General features: G+C 44.9%; 1 protein-coding gene and 2 long non-coding RNA genes across 3 annotated transcripts in view; 1 reads left to right on the forward strand and 2 right to left on the reverse strand.

Moving 5' to 3' along the window:
* Positions 1–23,838, reverse strand: part of LOC309332473 — a 192,459-nt gene that overhangs the window by 1,177 nt on the left and 167,444 nt on the right. The gene's annotated exons all lie outside the window — the stretch shown is intronic.
* On the reverse strand, positions 2,363–10,995 carry DAZAP2 (DAZ associated protein 2). Its single transcript, XM_081845466.1, has 4 exons — positions 10,823–10,995; positions 6,728–6,849; positions 4,673–4,915; positions 2,363–2,690 (listed from the first exon to the last, which is right to left on the reverse strand). The coding sequence occupies exons 1-4, from the start codon at positions 10,833–10,835 to the stop codon at positions 2,565–2,567; spliced, it is 504 nt and encodes a 167-aa protein (XP_081701592.1). The 5' UTR covers positions 10,836–10,995; the 3' UTR covers positions 2,363–2,564.
* Positions 12,647–13,990, forward strand: LOC309332510. The gene is made up of 2 exons (XR_014152097.1): positions 12,647–13,337; positions 13,662–13,990. It is a non-coding gene; the product is annotated as an uncharacterized lncRNA (long non-coding RNA).

Consider the following 23,838-nt stretch of genomic DNA (forward strand, 5'->3'; position numbering starts at 1 on the left):
CAGACTCATGCTTTACATTGTGTGTGACAATGAGCAGAAAAATGAAATTTACTCTTTCTTCTCTTTGGCTCCAGTCCCCCCGCCCCTGCATTCTGAAATGTTGATATCAAGATTCCTGTGGCAATTGATGCATTTTTCTGCTTCACTCTTTAAGAAGATCTGCGTTACGGTACTAAGATTGTATCTTGAGAATATGTGTTCTGCAACAGGTGAAAACAGCAGCCCCACAGAAGTTCTCTCCCTTCGCTCTGCAACACATGACCAACAGCCTGGCATCCCCAATGGCACTGATCTGGCATCAGCAAAGAAATGCACACACTGCGGATGACTCATTGCTTTGGGGGTTTTGCATTTCTGTATTTGTATGTTCTAAACCGGCTGTTTGCTTTTTAAACTATTTTCTCAAATTCTGCGAGTTGCTTTCAAAATTTTATATGGAAAAAAGCGTTTGACCAAACCAGTTTGGAGGTAAATGTTGTCACACACTACGGAAAAGGGAAGAATCTGATGTGGCAGTGCCATTTTGAACGGCAGCCCAACATCGTATGTAGCAGACCAGCCTTCCATAAAAGCAGTGGTGTGTGATATGCAATCTTAAATGCAACTTAATTTGAAAGTTTTGGGAATGAAATCTGTCTTGTCTATGTAAATGTGTTCAGAATTAGAGTCTGAATGCAATGCAAAGCCAAAAGTGGGGTACCTTTGCCTCCCTAGGCCCCAGGCAGCCTAGGCAACGGTCAAGGAAGATGAGAGTTGCCAACTAACATCACCTGCAGGGGCTCAGGTTCCCCACTGCTATGCTACATGCATTGTTAGGAAACCTGTCAGTATTTTTAAATCAATCACGCAAGGGAACAGATCATTGAGATCAGAGTATGTGTTACTCTCCCCACGGCAGTTCTGACAAAAACCATTCTCACCATATGGCTGGGGATAATAGTAGTTTGAGAGAGGTCTGGATCACAATGCAGAAGAAGAGGGTTAAGTCTCCCCTCTGCATGCTGCTGCAGTCCTAAGGACTCCCCCACCAATTTTAAAAACAACTGATGGGCTTCCTAAAGACACATTTCACATTCCATGTTGTTTGACGCTAAAAGTTGAATAACCAAACGGTGTTTCACGCTGACCAGTTACAATGCACAGAGAAACAAATAAAGGCAAAACAGATTTTAAATGTTACGGTGTTATGATGGACAGGAATTTAAGAGGCTAAATTCAACTTTGTCACTTTATTCAAATTTTCAAAATAGCCTTTATTCTACTTGTTTTTAGTATAAAAAGTCCACAAGTTAAGTGCACCACAGTGTTTACAGAGAGACCTAGAATCCCAACCTTTCATTAACAGTCAGCTGTATGGTTGACCATGACACATACAACACACAGAAAATTAAGATAAAATATATTCACCAAATCTGATAATTTTTTTAATTCATAAAAACAAAAGCAAACAACAACAAAAAAGATTGAGGATCCCTGAAATATTCTTCTTAACTCTAATAAGACTTCATTGTACCCAAGCCACTTAGTAAAGTTTGAATCTAAAACAAAACAAAAAACCAACCCATCAAAGCCAGCACCTGTGCATGCTGATTGACATCCAACAGACCTTCTCGTCTCTCTAGCCTGAATAACATTCCGTACAGTTTTGTTATCAATACACCGGGTTGCTTTTTTTCCCTTAAAAAAAAATTGTTTCATTTTCAGCTCTCATTTCCATTTTTATTTTGAAAAGTACAGGAAGCATTTAATGAAATGTTGTGTTTCTGGCACCAAAACATGGCTTCAGTTAGAATCTTAATGTGCAAAGGAGTCCAAGATCACTTAAGAGTGTAGAAAAAGAACATCTCGGGCCAACACTCTAGCTGCATACCTTCCTAGCAAAGAAACAGAGAGCGAAAGTGAGGAGAAGGTTGGAGGGTTCTGAAACTGAGGACTTAGCCCACCATTCCTGCTTCTCCAACAGGCATCTGCCATCGATGCCCTCCCTCCCAAAGGAATTATATCCGGCCACCTTTCTCCCCAGCACCACTGATTCTATGGAAGAGGAAAGAGGATGCATTATCTTAATCCTATTCATTGGCAACAGGCATTATCTGCAAGCTTTATATGATACTTGGAAGCTAGGCTTTCTTCCAGACTTCCGTTTCTCCCCCCCTCCCGTCCCTTTCTCACCACCCCCACCCCACCCCCTGGTTTTATATATAGTTGATTAATAAAAGCCGAAAGAGAGAGAGAGAGAGAGTGCTGCAGTGAAAGCACTCTCCAGTGGAATTAAAAGGGAAATCTGTGGGGCAGCTCAGCTCGCGTTCATTTCACAATTTAACCCCCAAAGTTTGAGAGAGGCACTCCTACCATTGCATGGTTTTTGTATTTAAAGTTTGCTTTTTTAAAATTTTTAAAAAGAAAAAAGTGCCTGAAGGGACAGGGCACCAGGAAGACACCCCGCATCATCATGTGTCTAAACTGCAACTCCAGGTTAATACGACTAAAGCGGTTACATTGTGAGAAGTGCTGACAGTATGTGATGTCGTTCCTTTACACCAATGTAGCCCCCCCTTCTTTCACTAGATGGTGTAGCCGCCATCAGAGCCTCCCATGTAGAAGTTGCCCTTCCGTTGCGTCACTAGAACGTTGGCGCCCTGCATGACAGCCAGCTGGGCCGCGTTGGGGGGGCAGCCGGGAGGCGGGGGCTGGAAGAGAAAAACAGCAACCTGTTAACGGGGGGTGGGAAAGCATATAGAAGGTGCAACAAGCAAGCAGCCCCCAGACTGTCCATGGGCTGCCAAGCAGGGCTCCAAAAACCAGGGTTTAAACAAGAATTTGGGAGGCTGGGCAACATGGCATCCAAACCACATCCAGTCTGTGGGCTGCGTGCTAAAAAGGCAGTATTACAGCAATGTAATGCGGGTGGCACTGTGGGTTAAACCACAGAGCCTAGGACTTGCCGATCAGAAGGTCGGTGGTTCGAATCTCCGCGACGGGGTGAGCTCCCGTTGCTCGGTCCCAGCTCCTGCCAACCTAGCAGTTCAAAAGCACGTCAAAGTGCAAGTAGAAAAATAGGTACCACTCCAGCGGGAAGGTAAACGCCGTTTCCGTGTGCTGTTCTGGTTTGCCAGAAGAGGCTTAGTCATGCTGAAGTCATGACCCGGAAGCTGTACGCCGGCTCTCTTGGCCAATAAAGCAAGATGAGCGCCGCAAGCCCAGAGTCGGCCAGGACTGGACCTAATGGTCAGGGGTCCCTTTAACTTTACTAATGCTTAATAACAGTGAATGATGCAGACTGTTCTGCACAAATGATCCTATAAAGTTGCCCTCAACCAAGCAAGACCGTTGATCCATCTAGCTCAGAGCTAGGAACTGTCAACTGGCAGAACTCCACCCAGGTCTGGGGCAGAGACGCCTTCCCAGCCCTACTCAAAAGACCCTTTTAGCTGAGATGTCATGGACTGAGCCTGGGATTCTGTCATTCGCTGAGCAAGTTGTCCCTGCCTCCACATACCAGCAGTGATTTACAATTGAGGACCACACAGCGGTACCTGTGGTGGGACTATATGCTTGCCCATCCACCTCGGCTGTTTCTGCAGCCAGCAGCAGTCAGCTGCGAAAAACGAACGGCAACATGCTGTGCATTGGCAGACAAAATGCAGCACAGATTTATTTCCATACAATTTTTTTTTAAAGGCATGGCCTAAAAGGCAAGGCAGCAGGAGAGCTGCACAGAGCAGAAGAGCTCCATGGACTGCCCTGAAGCCAACAAGCCTCCCAAAGATCCAGCCTCCGGCCTTCGCCCCTCCCCGATGGTTTTGCAAAACCTGACTTCTGCAAAGCTGGGCTTTCCAGAAGAAAAGGGGGTATCCCCTCGGAAGGAGGAGATAATCCCCTCCCAAAGATAGCAACCTACCCACAGAGGGCAAAGCATCCTTGCGGTAGCTTCAGTGCACAAACCGGAACTGAAGGAAATTAGCTACTTTTATGTTCTCACTAAGGGACACAGGTGGCGCTGTGGGTTAAACCATAGAGCCTAGGACTTGCCAATCAGAAGGTCGGCGGTTCGAATCCCCGTGACGGGGTGAGCTCCCATTGCTCGGTCCCAGCTCCTGCCAACCTAGCAGTTTATCAAAGTGCAAGTAGATAAATAGATACCACTCCAGCGGGAAGGTAAACGGCGTTTCCGTGTGCTGCTCTGGTTCGCCAGAAGCGGCTTAGTCATGCTGGCCACATGACCCGGAAGCTGTACTCCGGCTCCCTCGGCCAATAAAGCGAGATGAGCGCCGCAACCCCAGAGTTGGCCACGACTGGACCTAATGGTCAGGGGTCCCTTTACCTTTACCTTATGTTCTCACTAAACTTTAGAGAAGCTCAGGAAAATCAGGTTGTTTGATGTTTTCTCTGGCTGATCTCATAGCTTGTCTACCACAATTTACACCCAGAGTGAAGCTTATGGCTGAAAGACCTTATAATCCCTGCAGAGCTGTTCATTATTTCAATAAAGAAACGCTGCCGATTCCTCTGCTGGGTTACCACTACAGGTATTTGCTTTGATACTTCTTAGTTTCCATACCAGGTTCTCCAGCAATAAACAATCCCTGACATAATTTTTAAGCACCCCCCCTTTCCCAGACTATTTTAAAAACAAGAAAGATGCAATCACTCTACTTCGCCCCCTACTTACAGGAATATTTGCAGGGGCACCGGTTGCAAACCGTGCTCCCGCATCGAAGCCCCCTTCAACAAGGACAGTGGACCCAGGAGGATAGACAGGGCCCACCGGGTAAAATGCCAGGGGAACTGAAGAGCCCATTGGACCCATAGCCATGGATTGAGCCATAGGAAGATACAGGGAGGCACCAGGGTAAGCTGCAGACATGGTGGGCACAGTGGCAGCTCCGGGGTGCACAAAACTTGGGCGGTAGAGCTGCAGGGAGAGAGAGAGAGAGAGAGAGAACAGAAAAGGTTTCTTATTCCAAGGCCCCTGAATCAGAAACCTTACACCTCAACACATCAAACTTAGAAAAAAGTGGCTTATTGCCACTGACAACAGAAATGCACTTTATGAATTTAGGAACATACAAAATGACTTGCTAAAACAGACCATTAAGCCCGCAGCATTTTATTTCTAGCAGGAGACAGCCAGGTGCTACTGGCAAACTCGCAAGCAAGAGATGTAAGGCTGACAGTCTCGGCCTGTTTGTTTGTAGCACCTGGTGCTTGTCCATCATGGCATGTCCAACAAGTAGACTGCAGGGGTGTCTCAGGTAGATTGCCTTTGGCCAACCCCCCCCCAAAAGCTCTTCTGTCAACACCCCCCCAAAATGACAATGGGTAGATCACAGCCGGTCTTTTTATACTGTGAGTAGATCACAGCCTCTTGGGAGTTGGACGTGCCTGCCCTATAACATGTAGCGGAAAACATAAATTCATGGGACACACTGAATCACAGCAGCTCCCTAGAATTTAAGGCAGTCATCCCCAACCTTCGGCCCTCCAGATGGTTTGGACTACAATTCCCATCATCCCTGACCACTGGCCCTGTTAGCTAGGGATCATGGGAGTTATAGGCCAAAACATCTGGAGGGCCGCAGGTTGGGGATGCCTGATTTAAGGCAAAACTCCTTCTCAGCCATGGAGGCCACTCTTCTAAATTTGGGGATCAAGCCCAAGACTGTAAGCAAACATGCCTAGAAATTACTCTGCCGCCAACTGACCTGCCCACCTCCTCTTCCCATTTTGGAACAGAGCTGCTCCATCAAAACAGAAGGAGCCATCAATTAATATCTGAACAACTGGCAGTAGTAGCCAGCGTTGAATGTTGATGCCTGGTGCCTGTTTTAAGAGGTAAAGAGTGCTTCTAAAACCCTCCATCATCTCCACAGTTTAAATTTTGACTGCAAGCTCTTCTTTGCTTGAGTTACTCAGTAAAATGTTAAATACAAAGATTGGCCCTAGCCCATCCTGAATAAAAGTAGGTAAACACACAAACACACAAAAATACATTCAGCTATGATGAAATTAAAAGCTGGTATAACAGTTCATCTAAAATCCACCATCATTGCTACCTTAACCCTGGCAGCTAATAGCTAGCCATAAAAGATTTCCAAAAGATGTTTATCCCCAAATAAGTCCCCAAGAGAAGAGAGATGCAAGATGTTGGACCAGCCTGTGAGAAGGTCTCTTCACATCTCTCGGCCTTCTTGCGGTCCTTGATACATAAATGATAAACCCAAGAGTGGGGGGTAGTGTGGGACAGAAGAAATGAGGCAGTATCTTAGGCAGCTTGGGACTCAGCTGGTAAAGATGCAGATGGACTCTCAACTCCCATCATCTCCACCAGCATAGCCAGTGGTCAAGGATTATGGGAACTGTAGTCCAGCACAATCAGGTACTCCACTTCTGTGGGGAAGGGTTTGATAAAACATTTTTAAAAGCGAGAAATAAACTGCAACAACCTTGAGGTGTACTCAGAAGGCAGAAGGGAACTATAACACTGGTATAATGTGTTCTCTGTAAACCATTGTCGTTGGAAGCTGAGTCACCATGTGCTACACAATTCAAAGCCGGTTAGGCTTAGCAAAGGCACTAAGCTCAGTAAGACCCTTATGAGAATGGTGCCATATCAACTCTTCGTTGCCACAGTGGCATGTTATGGGCATACTACCACCCCTTATGAGATCAACAGGTGTTGACACAAAGTTTGACAACTTTTATAAAAGGAGAACAAGGTACATACTTCAGAGTAAGCTGGAGGGGCCTCGGTGTAAGGTGGAGCCTGAGGAAGCTGTATGGTCTGTGGGAAGACTGATGGATTACCAAGAGGTTGAACCGCGTAGGAAGGCTGTGTAGGATATTGACCTAAGAGGAAAAGTTAATCAATGTTAGCACAATGGTTCTTGCTGCAAAAGAACAGGAAGCATGTGAGGTCAGGGAAACACTCTCTTCTGGAAGCCTTATCTGAAAGAAAGAAAACAGGTCTGAAAGAAGAGAGATACCTAAACAGCAGAAGGTCTAAAGACAACAAAACATCTCCTAGAAAATTACCGTATTTTTTGCACCATAACACTCACTTTTTTCCTCCTAGAAAGTAAGGGGAAATGTCTGTGCGTGTTATGGAGTGAATGCCTGCGGGTGGCGGGGGGGCGGGATCTGCTGCAGTCGTGAGCAGAGGATCCATGGTTCCCCTTCCTTCCCTCCTCTGTGGTTACAAAGCATGGATCCACATGGATCCTCAGGATTTTGCATTGGGCTACTCCAAACTCACTGTCAGATCACATGTCTGTGGCCACAGCATGAACCACAAAAATCATATATCCACTATTTCATTTAGAATATTTTTTTTCTTGTTTTCCTCCTCTAAAAACTATGTGCGTGTTATGGTCTGGTGCGTGTTATACAGCGAAAAATACGGTACATCTGCAGGAAGCTACCTAGAAAATGAGGGATGAATGAAGGAGGCTCAGCTGATGTCATTCAGCTCTCCTACCAGGCTTAAGACCAAAAGTAGTCAATAATTGTTTTTTTAAAAAATTGATGGTGCCATCTCATGGGGACCTTAAGTATCTTTCAGAAGTTAGCAAGAGAAGGACTGCTTAATCATTCTTCCCACAGACACAAAACCCATTTTCATCTATTAAACTGATTTAACAGTGAAACACTGAAATCCATCATTGGTAGTCTAATCAAGTATCTCCTCCAATGAGATTACTTTGCCCATTTGGTACAGTCCCCCCAACCCATATTTCTTTCCACAGCAGGGCTGGCCTGCTTTTTACACCTCGTCATAAAATTAGGCCATTCAACCTGTTACAAATATCTACTAGGTAAACATTATGCAGAATTTCAACTACAAGGGGTTAGCTTATACTTGAAACTTTGTAGGTATCTATAGAAACTGGATAGCATTGGTGTGGGCCAGAATGCTCAAGCAATCAGATTGTTCTGAAAATTGAAAAGACTCAAGCTGATCTATAGCAGAAGTAGTCAACATGATGTTCTCCAGATGTTGTGGCAATTCCTCCCATCATCCCCAACCAGCATTACCAGGGGCCAGGGACAATGGGAGCTGGAGCCCAGCAACACATAGAGGGCACTTATGCTGGCTTCCCCCAAGCTTTTCTTAATGCTTCAGCTCCCAGGCTGCACAAGAACAAGATGAAAGGGCACAAAGAGAAAATCCCAGGACCCGGAGCTCATATCATCAGCTTCTGAGAGACCAGCAATGACCCAATATTATTCTGGTTTTGTCATTCATACACACACACACACACACACACACATATACAAACAGTGGTACCTCGGGTTAAGTACTTAATTCGTTCCGGAGGTCCGTTCTTAACCTGAAACTGTTCTTAACCTGAAACACCACTTTAGCTAATGGGGCCTCCTGCTGCTGCCGTGCTGCCAGAACACGATTTCTGTTCTCATCCTGAAGCAAAGTTCTCAACCTGAAGCACTATTTCTGGGTTAGCGGATTCTGTAACCTGAAGCGTATGAAACCCGAGGTACCACTGTATATAAAACTGTAGGCCACCTTGACCAAAAAAATGGTATATGAATGAATTAATTAAATAGTATTGATTTCACTTGCTTGGAGATTTCCCAAAAAACAGGCTGAACAGGTACTATTGCAGGTGGGGGGGGGTGTTGAAATACAGGTCAAAATACCCATTTAGGTCACAGCTTGGACTACATGATGTACCACATAGTCCATTCCATGTAGTTTGCATGTAAATGTACTCATTTTACAGTGAGCAACACACTGAACTTGGACTTAATTCCAAATGCACTGACTGGCCAGAATTTGCTTGTCAAGTGAAGTAAAATACGTTTTATTGGCATTACACCTGTCATACAGGTAGAGAGTAGCAAAGCAAAAATGCAGGGCGATATTCACTATGGAACAAAAAATGGGATTACAGTGGTACCTTGGGTTACATACGCTTCAGGTTACATACGCTTCAAGTTACAGACTCTGCTAACCCAGAAATAGTACCTCGGGTTAAGGACTTTGCTTCGGGATGAGAACAGAAATTTTGCTCCGGCGGCGCAGCGACAGCAGCAGGTGGCCCCATTAGCTAAAGTGATGCTTCAGGTTAAGAACAGTTTCAGGTTAAGAACAGACCTCCGGAATGAATTAAGTACTTAACCTGAGGTACCACTGTAGTGTCCGTCTCAGCAGGAGACACTCAAATCTTGTGATTAGTCTTAATGGTCAGTTTATTCCTGTCCAGTCTTAATCAGACAATAGGTGCAGCCTCCTCTGCTACCTCCCCCTGCCAGCTTCTTCCTAAGGATCTGGTACAATTTTTTCCTGTTAACTTTTCCGGCCTTCCTCAATTTACTGCCCTACCTCACCTTATGACCCAGACATTTACCAGGGACAAGAACAGCATCACAAACCACCTGCCTGGTTAGTGGTAATCCTACTGGGCCCACAACTGCGTTTTGAGAAAGCAGTGATGGAGCGGAGAAACGTTTACCAGTCCATGCATCCCGATAGCTCAGTGGATGGAGTATGAGATTCTCAATCTCAGGGTCGTGGGTTTGAGCCCCCGTGTTGTCCTGCATTGCAGGGGTTTGGACTCGACCCCTGCGCTTCCTTCCCATCTCTACGATTCTATGAAAAACACTTATCAACAAACGTTCACGCGCATTTTAATACAGTAGTGCCTGTTTGGAGGGAGGGAAATCCAAGCTACCATTAGGAACTGAATATGCTGGGTAATAATCCAGGAACATGGGGGACGCGGGTGGCGCTGTGGGTAAAACCACAGTGCCTAGGACTTGCCGATCGTATGGTCGGCGGTTCGAATCCCCGCGGCGGGGTGAGCTCCCGTCGTTCGGTCCCTGCTCCTGCCCACCTAGCAGTTCAAAAGCACCCTTAAAGTGCAAGTAGATAAATAGGTACCGCTTTATAGCGGGAAGGTAAACGGCGTTCCGTGTGCTGCGCTGGCTCACCAGAGCAGCAATGTCACACTGGCCATGTGACCCGGAAGTGTCTGCGGATGGCGCCGGCTCCCGGCCTCTAGAGTGAGATGAGCGCACAACCCTAGAGTCTGTCAAGACTGCCCCCTACGGGCAGGGGTACCTTTACCTTTAATCCAGGAACACCAGGATGCGATTGGGTGCTTGGGACCTTGGGTACGTGTTTGCAGGCAGCAAGAGACGACACACACACATGCAAACACCCAGCACCTTCTCCTTGCAGTCCAGATCCGCTGTGCAAAAAAGGGAAGATCGCTCCCCCCCCCCAACCACCTAATTCCCACGGGGGCTTTCCCATCTCCACGCGACCCACCTCCCCCAAACCCCGGCATCCAATCTCTCCCCTCCATCCTTCACCTCTGGCTTCCAGGGCTACAGTTCCGAAGCTTTTCACGCGGGCCTGATGGAAGGGAGATCCGGTCCGGGGGAGCCCGGGTGCCCCCGCAGCACTGCGCCTGCGAGCGGCCAAGGGGCCACGTGACTCCTCCCCGTCTTCCCACAGCGCAGATCTCGAAGGGGGACGGAGGGCTCTTTCTGCCCACGAACCACCCCCCCCATCTTTACTCCCCCCCCCCACGCGGCAGCCACAGGGTTAACTTTCTGGCCAGGAGGGTTGCGTCATAGCAACCTAACATCCGCCCTTCCCCCACCCCTTCGCCCCTCCACACACGCAGGCCTTTCCGAGGCTTCCCATTGGTCAGGACTGCCGCCAGTTACGGGCTAGGCCCGCAGATAACGGGACTGCGGCGCCAGCCTTAAAGGAGCAGCGCCTCGCAGCGCGCTGAGGGGACTTGGGCGGGGTTGCGGGGGGAGGAGCGGGAGGGGTCGGGGGGCAGCCGCTTGCCTTTGCTGTTCATGATGGCGGCGGCGGGAAAGGCGGCTCGGTCAGCTGCGGGGGGATTGCGGCGACTGGCGGCTTCGGCGGCGGCTTCGGCGGCGGTTCTTCTCGCTCAATCACTTCCTTGTTGTTGTCGTCGTCGTCGCTGCAGCCCCGATGAGAGGGCTTACGTTCGAGCGCGTGACGTCACCCCGCAGCGCTGCCGCCGGGGAGGAAGCGCAGGGAGCGAGCGGGGGGGGGGCCGAGGGGGCGTGGCCATAATGGCGAGGGGGCGTGGCCTTTGGCCCTGCAGAAGGTGTTGAGGGACAGAGGCGGGCAGGCGGAACAGGTGGTGGAGGCGATTGGCAGTTTATTATTATTATTATTATTATTATTATTATTATTATTATTATTATTATTATTTGTAGACCACCCTCTACCCGCAGGTCTCTGGGCGGTTACAACATAACAACACAAAATACTTAATAAAAATAAAAACAACCCAATAACCACCATCCCCAACGCATTTTAAAAGGGTATTGGCAGTGCTTTTTTTTTTTTCTTAAAAAAATATTTAAGGGTACTCTCATTTTCCTACTCATATTGAAATACTGCCCCTCAATGAGGCCAAACTTAGAGTCACAAAATGTTTAGGGGTATGCATGCCCCTGTGTCCCCCCCCCCCGAAAAAAAAGCACGGGGTACCTCACAATTGCGCTCATTTCACACGCTAGCAAGATTATGCTCAAAATTCTGCAAGGCAGGCTTAAGCAGTATGTGGACTGAGAACTCCCAGAAGTGCAAGCTGGATTTCGAAGGGGCAGAGGAATCAAATTGGAAACATGCGCTGGATTATGGAGAAAGCCAGAGAATTCCAGAAAACACCTACTTCTGCTTCATTGACTGTGCAAAACTATGGCAAGTTCTTAAAGAAATGGGAGTGCCTGATCACCTCATCTGTCTCCTGAGAAATCTCTTTGTGGGACAAGAAGCTACAGTTAGAACTGGATATGGAACAACTGATTGGTTCAAAATTGGGAAAGGAGTACGGCAAGGCTGTATATTGTCTCCCTGCTTATTTAACTTATATGCAGAATTCATCATGCGAAAGGCTGGGCTGGATAAATCCCAAGCCGGAATTAAGATCGCCGGAAGAAATATCAACAACCTCAGATATGCGGATCACACAACCTTGATGGCAGAAAGTGAGGAGGAATTAAAGAACCTTTTAATGAGGGTGAAAGAGGAGAGCGCAAAATATGGTCTGAAGCTCAACATCAAAAAACCGAAGATCATGGCCACTGGGCCCATCACCTCCTGGCAAATAGAAGGGGAAGAAATGGAGGCAGTGAGAGATTTTACTTTCTTGGGCTCCATGATCACTGCAGATGGTGACAGCAGTCACGAAATTAAAAGACGCCTGCTCCTTGGGAGAAAGGCGATGGCAAACCTAGACAGCATCTTAAAAAGCAGAGACATCACCTTGCCAACAAAGATCCGTATAGTTAAAGCCATGGTTTTCCCAGTAGTGATGTATGGAAGTGAGAGCTGGACTATAAAGAAGGCTGATCGCTGAAGAATTGATGCTTTTAAATTATGGTGCTGGAGGAGACTCTTGAGAGTCCCATGGACTGCAAGAAGATCAAACTTCTCCATTCTGAAGGAAATCAGCCCTGAGTGCTCACTGGAAGGACAGATCCTGAAGCTGAGACTCCAATACTTTGGCCACCTCATGAGAAAAGAAGACTCCCTGGAAAAGACCCTGATGTTGGGAAAATGGAGGGCAGAAGGAGAAGGGCGAGATGGTTGGACAGTGTTCTCGAAACTACCAACATGACGTTGACGAAACTGCGGGAGGCAGTGGAAGACAGGAGTGCCTGGCGTGCTCTGGTCCATGGCGTGACGAAGAGTCGGACACAACTAAACGATTAAACAACAACATGTTACTCGCTGTGATAACTAAATTTATGGATTTGTTGTAAGCTGCTTTGAGGAGCATGGTGGGAAAGTGGCAAAAAAATCTAATTAATCCATTCATTAGGTATAATGATTTGTGCCCAAACAGAGAGAGAGGAGATCCCATGGGAGCTTATAGAATGAAGAAATACAATAGAAAACAGAAACCGACAGGAAACCAAATCATTCACCAACACCCAAAAACAGCATCATCTAAAAATGGCATAGTGTGCTTTCAGTAGAGTTATATAAGATTATAAAAGGCCTGGTGGGGAAGAGAGGGATTTTCTTAAGCCTTTGCCTAGCAGTGAAAGGAGAAGTGTGTAGGTGCTTTCCCCGCCAGGGTAATAAAAAAACTGGGGCATCACCACTGAAAAGACCCTCCAGTAGCCGCCTAGTAGGGGTTATCTTAATGGAATTAAATTTGTGAATTTAAATTTTTTAAAAAATAATTACAATACAGAACAACTTAGAAGAATGGAAAAGTAGAACAGAAAATGAAAGGTGTTCCTGTAGTGTAGCAAAGGCTTATTACAAAACTGAACTTCATATCCCAGCTAGAAGGAAAATAATATGGGGTGGCGCTGTGGGTTAAGCCACGGAGCCTGGGACTTGCCGATCAGAAGGTCGGCAGTTCAAATCCCCGTGACGGGGTGAGCTCCCATTGTTCAGTCCCTGCTCCTGCCAACCTAGCATGTCAAAGTGCAAGTAGATAAATTGGTACCTCTCTGGCGGGAAGGTAAACGGCGTTTCCGTGCGCTGCTCTGGTTCACCAGAAGCAGCCTAGTCATGCTGGCCACATGACTGTACGCCGGCTCCCTTGGCCAATAAAGCGAGATGAGCGCTGCAACCCCAGAGTCAGCCACCACTGGACCTAATGGTCAGGGGTCCCTTTATCTTTACCTAGGAGGATCTTTGGCCTTATATAGCAGGACTATTATAGCTATACCTACTGATCCAGTACAGTATTAATGTAAAGCTAAAGGTGTTCTCAATGTACACCTTTCTTGTCCACTATGCTTGGCTGTGTGTGTTTCCATTTCAGATGCTACTGCTATTAGAAAGGTAACATGGGGTGAGGGTTGTACTGTTCATATTGTTCATTTTTTTGTGACTGTTTTGAGTACCTGAATCCCTTTCATAAGCCTAGAAGGAAATTTTGTTCTAGAAAGAGAAACTGTTATGCACCTGGAGAGCAAGAAAATTTTCAGTCAGTAAATAATACAAACACTGAGATAATCCTTACTCCTCCCTTGGTTTGTTTTTTTTAAATAAATAAATAAAGATTGTGTTTTGTGTGATGAAGGGAATGTGTTTCACTTCTGGCGGTTTTCCTCAACGAAAGTACCCCTAGCCAGGTGTGCATCTGGGCTTATTTTCATGCAATAATTATTGTGGAGTGAAGAACTATTTTGCATAGGTTTGTAGCTTTACATATTCATGTATTTTATGTAAATTGAAGCATGAACAATCAAACACATCTTGCATCCAAAATATCCAGTGCAAAAAACATTCAACCAAACAAATGAAATTACAAATGTAAAATAAAATATTTTAAATCTAGTTTTGTTTTGTTTTTGTTAACATGCAGTGCAACCTTGTGCACATTTACTCAGGAGGACATCCCAGTATGTTCAATGGAGCTTCTTTCCAGGTAAGTGTGCATAGGATTGCATACCAACAGTGGAATCTTTAAACATGCCTGCTCAAATGTTAGATTGACTTCAGTGGGACTTATTCCAGGAAAATGTATACAAGACTGCTGCCTGAGTTGCTTATCTGCCAGATAGTTGGAACAATCCACAACCAAACACATACAAAATGCAAAATAATAATATGTGGGAGTCTCTGTTTTTCCTTAGGTCACATATTTTACAAGCAACATTAATTAAGTTTTGTGTGAGCCCCATCTTCCATTGGCTTGCCTGAATCCAGTCCTCTTCCAAGACTGCTGGATTTCAGTTGGATGAAAATTGGAGGTGTAGAGCCATATATCATCAGTGACAAAATGTGATATTGCATATCACATTGAACAGGAATGGGGGAAAATGATGAATGGCTACTTATTCCTACCGCCCACCTCCTTTATCTCCCCCAAATGAACAGGTCCATTCCAGACCGATTCCACAAGCGCTTGCCAAAGTTTCACAGACTTGGTATCAGAGGTTGCAGAAGGATCTAAGGCGCTCAGTAGAGTGCAGTTACTTCTCAGTCTCTAAGCCAGTATTATAGACTAAAACCACAAGGACAGTCCCAGTTCCTTGTTCAGAAGAGAAGCCAAACCAACAATAAAGAAAACCATTGTTTCCTCATGTGTCAATAAAGGCCAATAAAGGGGGAAGGTTGGAATCAAGCTAGTAACTGACTTAGAAGTAGGGCATCCAGATTCAATTACAGTATTTCTTTTTTAAAAATATATATTAAACAACCACAGATGCTGCTTTATTTTAAGGTGGCAGTGACTCCAACCAGTGCGGGAAGCAAAATTCCCCTGGTTGGAGGATGGATGGCGGCTAACAGATTGAGGTTGAATCCTGACAAGACAAAAGTACTGTTTTGGGGGGACAGGAGACGGGCGGGTGTGGAGGACTACCTGGTCCTGAATGGGGTAACTGTGCCCCTGAAGGACCAGGTGCGCAGCCTGGGAGTAATTCTGGACTCGCAGCTGTCCATGGAGGCACAGGTCAATTCTGTGTCCAGGGCGGCTGTCTACCAGCTCAATCTGGTACGCAGGCTGAGACCCTATCTGCCTGCGGACTGTTTCTCCAGAGTGGTGCATGCTCTGGTTATCTCCCGCTTGGACTACTGCAATGTGCTCTATGTGGGGCTACCTTTGAAGGTGACCCGGAAACTACAACTAATCCAGAATGCGGCAGCTAGACTGGTGACTGGGAGTGGCCGCCAAGACCATATAACACCGGTCCTGAAAGACCTACACTGGCTCCCAGTATGTTTCCGAGCACAATTCAAAGTGTTGGTGCTGATCTTTAAAGCCCTAAACGGCCTCGGCCCAGTATACCTGAAGGAGCATCTCCACCCCCATCATTCTACCCGGACGCTGAGGTCCAGCGCCGAGGGCCTTCTGGCGGTTCCCACGCTGCAAGAAACCAAGTTACAGGGAACGAGGCAGAGGGTCTTCTCGGTAGTGGCACCCACCCTGTGGAACGCCCTCCCGCCAGATGTCAAAGAGAAAAATAACTACCAAACTTTTAGAAGACATCTGAAGGCAGCCCTGTTTAGGGAAACTTTTAATGTTTAATAGGTTATTGTATTTTAGTGTTTTGTTGGAAGCTGCCCAGAGTGGCTAGGGTTGTTGTTGTTATTATTATTATTATTATATTACATTATTAATATTAATATTAATATTAATATTAATATTAATATTAATATTAATATTAATATTATGGCTAGCTTTTATACAAACCACAGGTAACATATTTCTGGCCATTTATTTTCCTTCCTGGTGCTGACTATGAGGAGTGTGGCTAGGGCTAATAGATGCTCCATTTTAAATTTTAGCCATTAGAAAGCCGTTTTATGTATTGCAGTAGCTACATTTGTTTCCTACCCTTCCATCATTGCAACATTTCATCCCCAGGGAAGCCCTGCAAGGCAGATCCAGCTGAAAGAGATTGGCTTGCTGAGGACCACCCCAGTGAGTCTCATATCTGAACAAAGATTTGTTTCCCAAAAATAAACCATTTCATACTCGTTTCACTGAGAGCTGCACACATTCTCCAGGGACTTAAACATTAGTTAAGGGGTATGAGTATGAGGGGTATGGGACGCGGGTGGCGCTGTGGGTTAAACCACAGAGCCTAGGGCTGGCCGATCAGAAGGTCAGCGGTTTGAATCCCTGTGACATGGGTGAGCTCCCATTGCTCGGTCCCTCCTCCTGCCAACCTAGCAGTTCGAAAGCACGTCAAAGTGCAAGTAGATAAATAGGGACCGCTCCGGCGGGAAGGTAAACGGCGCTTCCGTGCGCTGCTCTGGTTCTCCAGAAGCTGCTTAGTCATGCTGGCCACATGACCCGAAAGCTGTACGCCGGCTCCCTCGGCCAATAAAGCGAGATGAGCGCCGCAACCCCAGAGTCGGCCATGACTAGACCTAATGGTCAGGGGTCCCTTTACCTTTACCTTTATGAGACAACCAGTCTCATATACTGTAACCAACATGCTTACGTCTAATTAATGCATGAAGAGGTTAATACAATAGAGTAAGCTAAGAAAACATTATGAAAATGATTTACAGGTGGTACATGACCCCAGTCAAGCTTGCAAAGATATATCATTTGCCTGACAATAAGTGTTGGAAATGTAAGGAAACTGAGGGAACATTCTTTCACCTCTGGTGGACGTGCCCAAAGGTAAAGGCTTTCTGGGAAACGATATATAATGAACTGAAAAAGGTATTTAAGTATACCTTTCCTAAGAAACCAGAGGCCTTCCTTCTGGGCATTGCTGGCCAGAAGGTGTTAAAGAAGGATAGAACCTTTTTTATGTATGCAACAACAGGAGCAAGAATACTTATCGCAAGGTATTGGAAGACACAAGATTTGCCCACTCTGGAAGAATGGCAGATGCAATTGATAGACTATATGGAATTGGCAGAGATGACTGGCAGAATCCGAGACATGGGAGAAGAACAAATGGAAGAGGAGTTATCTGCAAAAACATTGTAAATTATTTGAATGTTAAAATGATGCAGGATACTGAGACAATGAGGCATTAGTTACAAAGTTGAGAGGAATGTGCAAAGATGTTTTTATGTAACAAGTAAAGAAACAAAGTTAAATTAATCAAAGCGATGGGGGAGTAGAAGACAAGTGGACAGCAGTGGGAGTGGTTAATTTAAAAGAAATTTAAAAATGTTAAAATTAGTTAAAATACAACAAGAATTTGCTGAAACTAAAATTGGAAATTTGAATACAGAAAAGGGAGATGTGAGGAAGTCAGGAAAGTAAGCTATATGAGAGTAAGAGTTGAACATATATAATTATTTTGTTTGGTTGTGTGTTTTATATTGTTTATTGTTTTTTGTTATGTTGTTTTGTTTTGTCTGTTACTATAAATCTGCTGAAATCTCAATAAAAATGTATTTAATACAATAGAGTAAGCTGTCCTGCCAGACCGCTTCCCTCACCTTGGGAAGAACTAGGTAAGCCTTTGTTCTCCAGTCTACGTGTGGATCTGGCATGTGAGGAGTTCTGAGCTGCTGCCTCAGACTGTAGCACCTCTGCTTGTGGTTAACGCTTAGCTGGAATGAAATATTCAACGCAGCAATAGAGAAATTAAAATAATAATTTATTTGTCAGACAAATAAATGATAGGCACAGCGGTATATGGTTACCAAAGCTCTGCCCCCTTCCAGCCCTGATGGCCAGCACTTATATTTCCTCAGCCCAGCCCCCTTGCTCCTCCTTTGGCTGCCTCTGTCCAATCAGCCTGGTTGAAATTCCTATCGGCTGTTTGCTAGAACCAATCATAAAAGATACACCCATTTCCTATTACCTTTTATGGGAGACAAAGAGCTATATTTCCTTCTATCCATAAATGGCAGACAAGTAGCCATATATCTTACATTTGCCTCAACAAGGCACCTTAATTACCAGATCACCTTTTGCCCCTGTTGCCCCTGCATTCCAAAACAAATGGCTAAAACAAATGGCTCGTGGTATTAAATTCTATCTAAACAGAGATCTTGGGTTCACATTCTCACACACCATCAATGAAATAAGAATCTAACATTTCTTACTTTCTAAATCCTTTGCCTAATTACATTAAACCAACAAATCTCATACATAACATAGATAGCTTTTTAGAAGAAAAGGCCTTTGCAAAGTAAAAAGGAACTCAGTAAAAAACAGCTTCAAAAGAAGCCTCTTCAGTTTACACCCCCCTTTTCCCAGCCAGCTGCTTTTCCCATTAGCTCTTCCCAAAATTTATTGCCCTTTAACTCTCTCAGTATACCTTAAACCTTAGGAAAATATGGCTAGGGTCTGATGGGAGGCACATGGTATTATTTTCTGTTAAACAATAAATCTTACTATTTACCAACTCTTAATTAGTGTTTTTGCAGCTTGATTGTGAATATGTAGGGTCAGTGTAAGCTTTGCTCCCAGCCTGTAATTCCCTTTTACAACTTTGAGAAACTTGTCTCCTGCTACTGCTATATAAAGGGGGGGCCCTTGTTCAGGAGAGCAGAAAGATAAACAACTGCCAAAGTACTTAGCCAGCTGGTTTCTGCCTGGCATGAAACATACAAACATTTGCAAATATATCTTTAAGCTCATTTTAAAATACAGGCCTTGATTAGATGCCTCAAGACCACATGGCTCTCACAAGCCACTCTTGATTTTCTATATATCAATAATTTAGGGATTTTCACCACTTTGTAACTAAGCCAAGTTTTACTGCCTGTGCACATAAATTCTGAAGCACACAAATCTGACTTTGAGAGTTTGTAAGTAAACCATTTTAAACTTACAAAACATGCTGTTTTTCCTACGCTGGAGTAAGAGGGAGACTCTGCAAAGAAACTTTTAAAGAGACATTTTTGGGATTCACTTTAAAGGGCTTACAGACTATATTTCCACATTTTATTTTGCTGCATGTTCCTTTGGTTTTAAATGTCTGCTGGGGGGGGGGGCGGGTTCACTAAAGAGTACTTGCTCCAAACCAGGATCTTTGCATCCAGGAATTCTATTCCCTTTCTCTCTCTCTCTCTATATATATATATGCACCAACAATGGGAACATCTTTTAATCTCCCAGGAGTTACTTTTCTCTGCTAAGGAGCTGTGGTTAGAAAAATAACTGATGTCCAAATTCATGCATAAGAGATCAGTAGAAGGAACAGATAACTTGCAAATATGTTTTAAGTTTAATTAAGCCTTAAGGCTGTTAAACTTGCACCAGTCAAAGAGCTATGCTCATTAGCATCAAGCTAATGCTTTGTTAGTTATTTCAGCATCAGCTTTAGGTTATGTTAGTTATTTTAAAGCTTTTCTTCTTGAATGTTGTCATAGTAAAGAAGAGAGTGTCGTATCCTTGTCTGCTTTCTTTTTTTCCCTTTTTTCCTAAGTGCAGGCTGGTGTATGTAGAAATTTCTATTTTGTTAGTTTCCTGTCTGCAAGATTTTCTTTCACATTTCTGACCCCATCTATCCATACTGCGGAAACCAGATTGCAAATCTTCAGTCTAACCCTCCTATTTCAGCTCTTAAAACGTGTTTTTGGTAAAAAATCTTTTTTTAAAAACCCAATTCATCTTAGCGATGATTATTATTATTAGCCCCCATCATCCAGCAGATGGCTGTAACGAGTTTTCTTTCTGCCAACATAAGCCTGGGTTTTGCATTTGTGACCCAGGCTCTCATTTCACGGATCTGCAATGATGAAATGAAGCAGCAATAGACGCAGACATTCGAAGACACCGTTTGAATTCTTGAAAAAACATGCAATCCGTTTTTACCGTCTTGGATCAAGAGTTTAGGTCAGTGGTGGGTTTATACAGAACCATCCATGCGTCATTCTGCTTAACTATGGCAAGGATCAAGCTGTATGTGTTAAGGCAGACTGGCACATTGGCAGTCTGTATCAGACAGTAAGGGCTAAACTCAATGTAATAGGAGCAAGGCGGCATGTTACTTTACTCACATGTATGTTCTGCACTCGAGGGGGTGGAGTTCTGATTTTACAACAAAAATCTGAGTAAATGAAGGGGGAAAGCGTGAAGCTGATCCGAACATAGCTGTCAACCTTCCCCTTTTTTGCAGAAAATTCCCTTATTCCAGCGCCCTTTCCCGCTGCTATCCCAAATTGTTAGATATCCCGTAGACTGTTCCCGGGACAGGTGAGGCTGCTGATTCCTTATTTTCAAATCTGAAAGTTGACAGCTATGGATCTAAACCTGAGCAGTTTGTGTCCCCTTGTATGCATCACCATAGTTGGAACTGAGTTTAGTGTAGTTTCACAGTTTGGAGAGTGCAGGTGTTTGCCTTTGATACAGCTAGCGGACTAACTCATAGAATCATAGAATCATAGAGTTGGAAGAGACCACAAGGGCCATCGAGTCCAACCCCCTGCCAAGCAGGAAACACCATCAGAGCACTCCTGACATATGGTTGTCAAGCCTCTGCTTAAAGACCTCCAAACAAGGAGACCCCACCACACTCCTTGGCAGCAAATTCCACTGTCAAACAGCTCTTACTGTCAGGAAGTTCTTCCTAATGTTTAGGTGGAATCTTCTTTCTTGTAGTTTGGAACCATTGCTCCGTGTCCGCTTCTCTGGAGCAGCAGAAAACAACCTTTCTCCCTCCTCTATGTGACATCCTTTTATATATTTGAACATGGCTATCATATCACCCCTTAACCTCCTCTTCTCCAGGCTAAACATGCCCAGCTCCCTTAGCCGTTCCTCATAAGGCATCGTTTCCAGGCCTTTGACCATTTTGGTTGCCCTCCTCTGGACACGTTCCAGTTTGTCAGTGTCCTTCTCGAACTGTGGTGCCCACTCATCATTGCCATTCCCTGAATTTTCCCATGAGGACTGTATAAATGAACTTCTTCTTTTTTAATGAACTGCATTATTAATCAGATGTCTGCTGGGTTATATGATAAAGCAGACCCCAAACACCCTTCTCAAGCCAGACCAAATGTAAGATACCTGGAAGAATATTGTACCTGTTTCAGGAAGTGCAGTCCACACACCCATACCCACATGGTCGCCTTGTGCACAAACTTCCCTGGGTTTGAAGACAGTCTCCATCAAGACTAAGTCCTTTTGAGCTACAGATCACATTTACTTGCTGTCCAAGTTTACTTCTCGTGTGCGCACAGGGTATTGCTGAATATGCATATCAGGCTATTATGCAGGCATGAAGCTTAAATAATTCATGGCCATAAAATATTCTTCATTTTCCTTGAAAAAGGTTGAGAAAGAGGTCTGGATAAACTTAAGAGTAAAGTCAGGATTGCAGGAGGTGGGGGAGTCTCTTAGGCTGTCCATGTTAACATTGTGAAAGCAGGAGCCAGGTTGGCAGAGACCCCTGTTGCTACAGAGCTGGCAGACTGGCAAAAGTGCCTGGAAATAACCAAGCTGAGCAATATATGAGAAATGTATGTATGAAGAGGGCCAATGGCAGCCCTCAGCACCCTTGGGCACCCTTGGACAGCCACTGGGACCCAAGAACCCCAGCAAGGTCTCCCGGTGCCGATGTTCTGACCTATCTGGTTCCCCTAGGTCCCAGTTTCTCTGGTGTTGGCAACAACAGAAAGGAAGCTGCCCACCATTTAAAACTTCTGCCGTTGTCCCAGAGAGACCTACCGTATTGTTCGATCCATAAGGGGCACCGGACCATAAGGCGCACCTACTTTTTAGAGCGGGAAATCAAGAAGCTTCTCCCAGAGCTTCTGGGGCTGCCAGGGGAAGCCCGGGTCCCCCCCCCCCAGCCCCAAAGAGCAAAGAAGCCAAGTCTCGGCTTCTCCTATAGCCGCGCGCAGCCTCTCCCGACCGGAGGGGCTGCGCGCAGCTATGGCAATACCCCTGCAAAAGCCCACAGAATTGTTAGAACCCAATACTAAGAATTTATCAAGAATGTACAATCTGTTGCTGAAGTGGAATACAATAGATGAGACAGTCAAATCAGCTATGATTAAGTGGGCACAAGACATTGGTCATGATATCATGTTTGCTGACTGGGAACAGTTATGGACCACCGGCATAAAATTTACGGCATGTAATGCCTTAAGAGAAAATATTATGAAAATGATTTACAGGTGGTACATGACCCCAGTCAAGCTTGCGAAGATTTATCATCTGCCCAATAACAAATGTTGGAAATGCAATGAGACTGAAGGTACCTTCTTTCACCTTTGGTGGACTTGCCCAAAGATTAAGGCCTTTTGGGAAATGATTTATAATGAAATTAAGAAGGTACTTAAATGTACTTTTCATAAGAAACCAGAGGCATTTCTTTTGGGCATGGTCGGCCAACTGGTGTCAAGGAAGGATAGGACTTTTTTTATGTACGCCACCACAGCAGCAAGGATTCTTTTAGCAAAGTATTGGAAGACACAAGAACTACCTACACTGGAAGAATGGCAGACGAAAGTGATTGACTTTATGGGATTGGCGGAAATGACTGGCAGAATCCGCGACCAAGAGAAAGAGACGGTGGAGGAAGATTGGAAGAAATTTAAAGTTTATCTTAAGAACTGTTGTAAAATTGATGAATGTTAAAATGTCAAGGGAAAGGAAAAAACAGAATTATAGCTGTAACTGATTGATGAATTAGGATGAAATTGAAAAAGAAAATAAGTTATTATTTAATTGGAGCGAAGGGTTGCTGAAAAATTTTAAAATAAGGATGCAGAGAGGGGGAGGTAAGGGGAAGTCCGAGAAAGAAGGTTCACGAAAAAGAGGATTTTAAATTATACTTGTTTATATGTTTTTGTTTGTCTATGTGTGTATGTTATTTTGTTTTAAATTTGTGTTGGAAAATTAATAAAAACTATTAAAAAAAAAAATACCCCCGCAAAAGCCCACAGGAGCCGTGCACCCTTTAAGGAGTGCGCGGCTCCTGCGGGCTTTTCTACAAGGAGGGAGAAGGGACTGACTGGCCACATCAGTCCTTTCTCCCTCCTGGGGAAAAGCCCGCAAGAGCCGCGCGGAGCTTGTGTGAAGCTCTTGGGGGCTTTTCCTGCCTGCCTCCCCCCTGCATTCACTCCATAAGACGCACACACATTTCCCCTTACTTTTTAGGAGGGAAAACGTGCGTCTTGTGGAGCAAAAAATACGGTATATAGCATTGCTCCAGACACAATGGGAGCATAATGTTAAGTTGTGGGTGAACATATCAGACGACAGCGATTATTCAGGCAGCTCTTGTTTATTCACAGGCCAGAACAGAACTGAACTGAAGGGTTCAGCCAACCTGCTTATATAGAGCTCAACTACAAAGCAACAGTAACAACTTTCTGTAACTATCCAATCACTGAACATCACTTTCAATTCCCTATTTGCATATGCGGACCTGAGTGAAAACTATCTACAGTATCCCCCTGCTGGCCCAGGGTAAGAACTCAAG

This window comes from Podarcis erhardii (assembly GCF_964252035.2).
Source record: "Podarcis erhardii genome assembly, chromosome: 2".
Taxonomy (NCBI): Eukaryota; Metazoa; Chordata; class Lepidosauria; order Squamata; family Lacertidae; genus Podarcis; species Podarcis erhardii.

Bases quoted from the DNA above. Each gene is read 5' to 3' on its own strand.
- DAZAP2 (XM_081845466.1), bottom strand. The intron at 4,916-6,727 runs GTATGTACCTTG...CTCTCCCTGCAG, and splicing joins CCCCTCCAGCTTACTCTGAA to CTCTACCGCCCAAGTTTTGT. The intron at 2,691-4,672 runs GTAAGTAGGGGG...TTTCTCTTCCAG, and splicing joins GTGCCCCTGCAAATATTCCT to CCCCCGCCTCCCGGCTGCCC.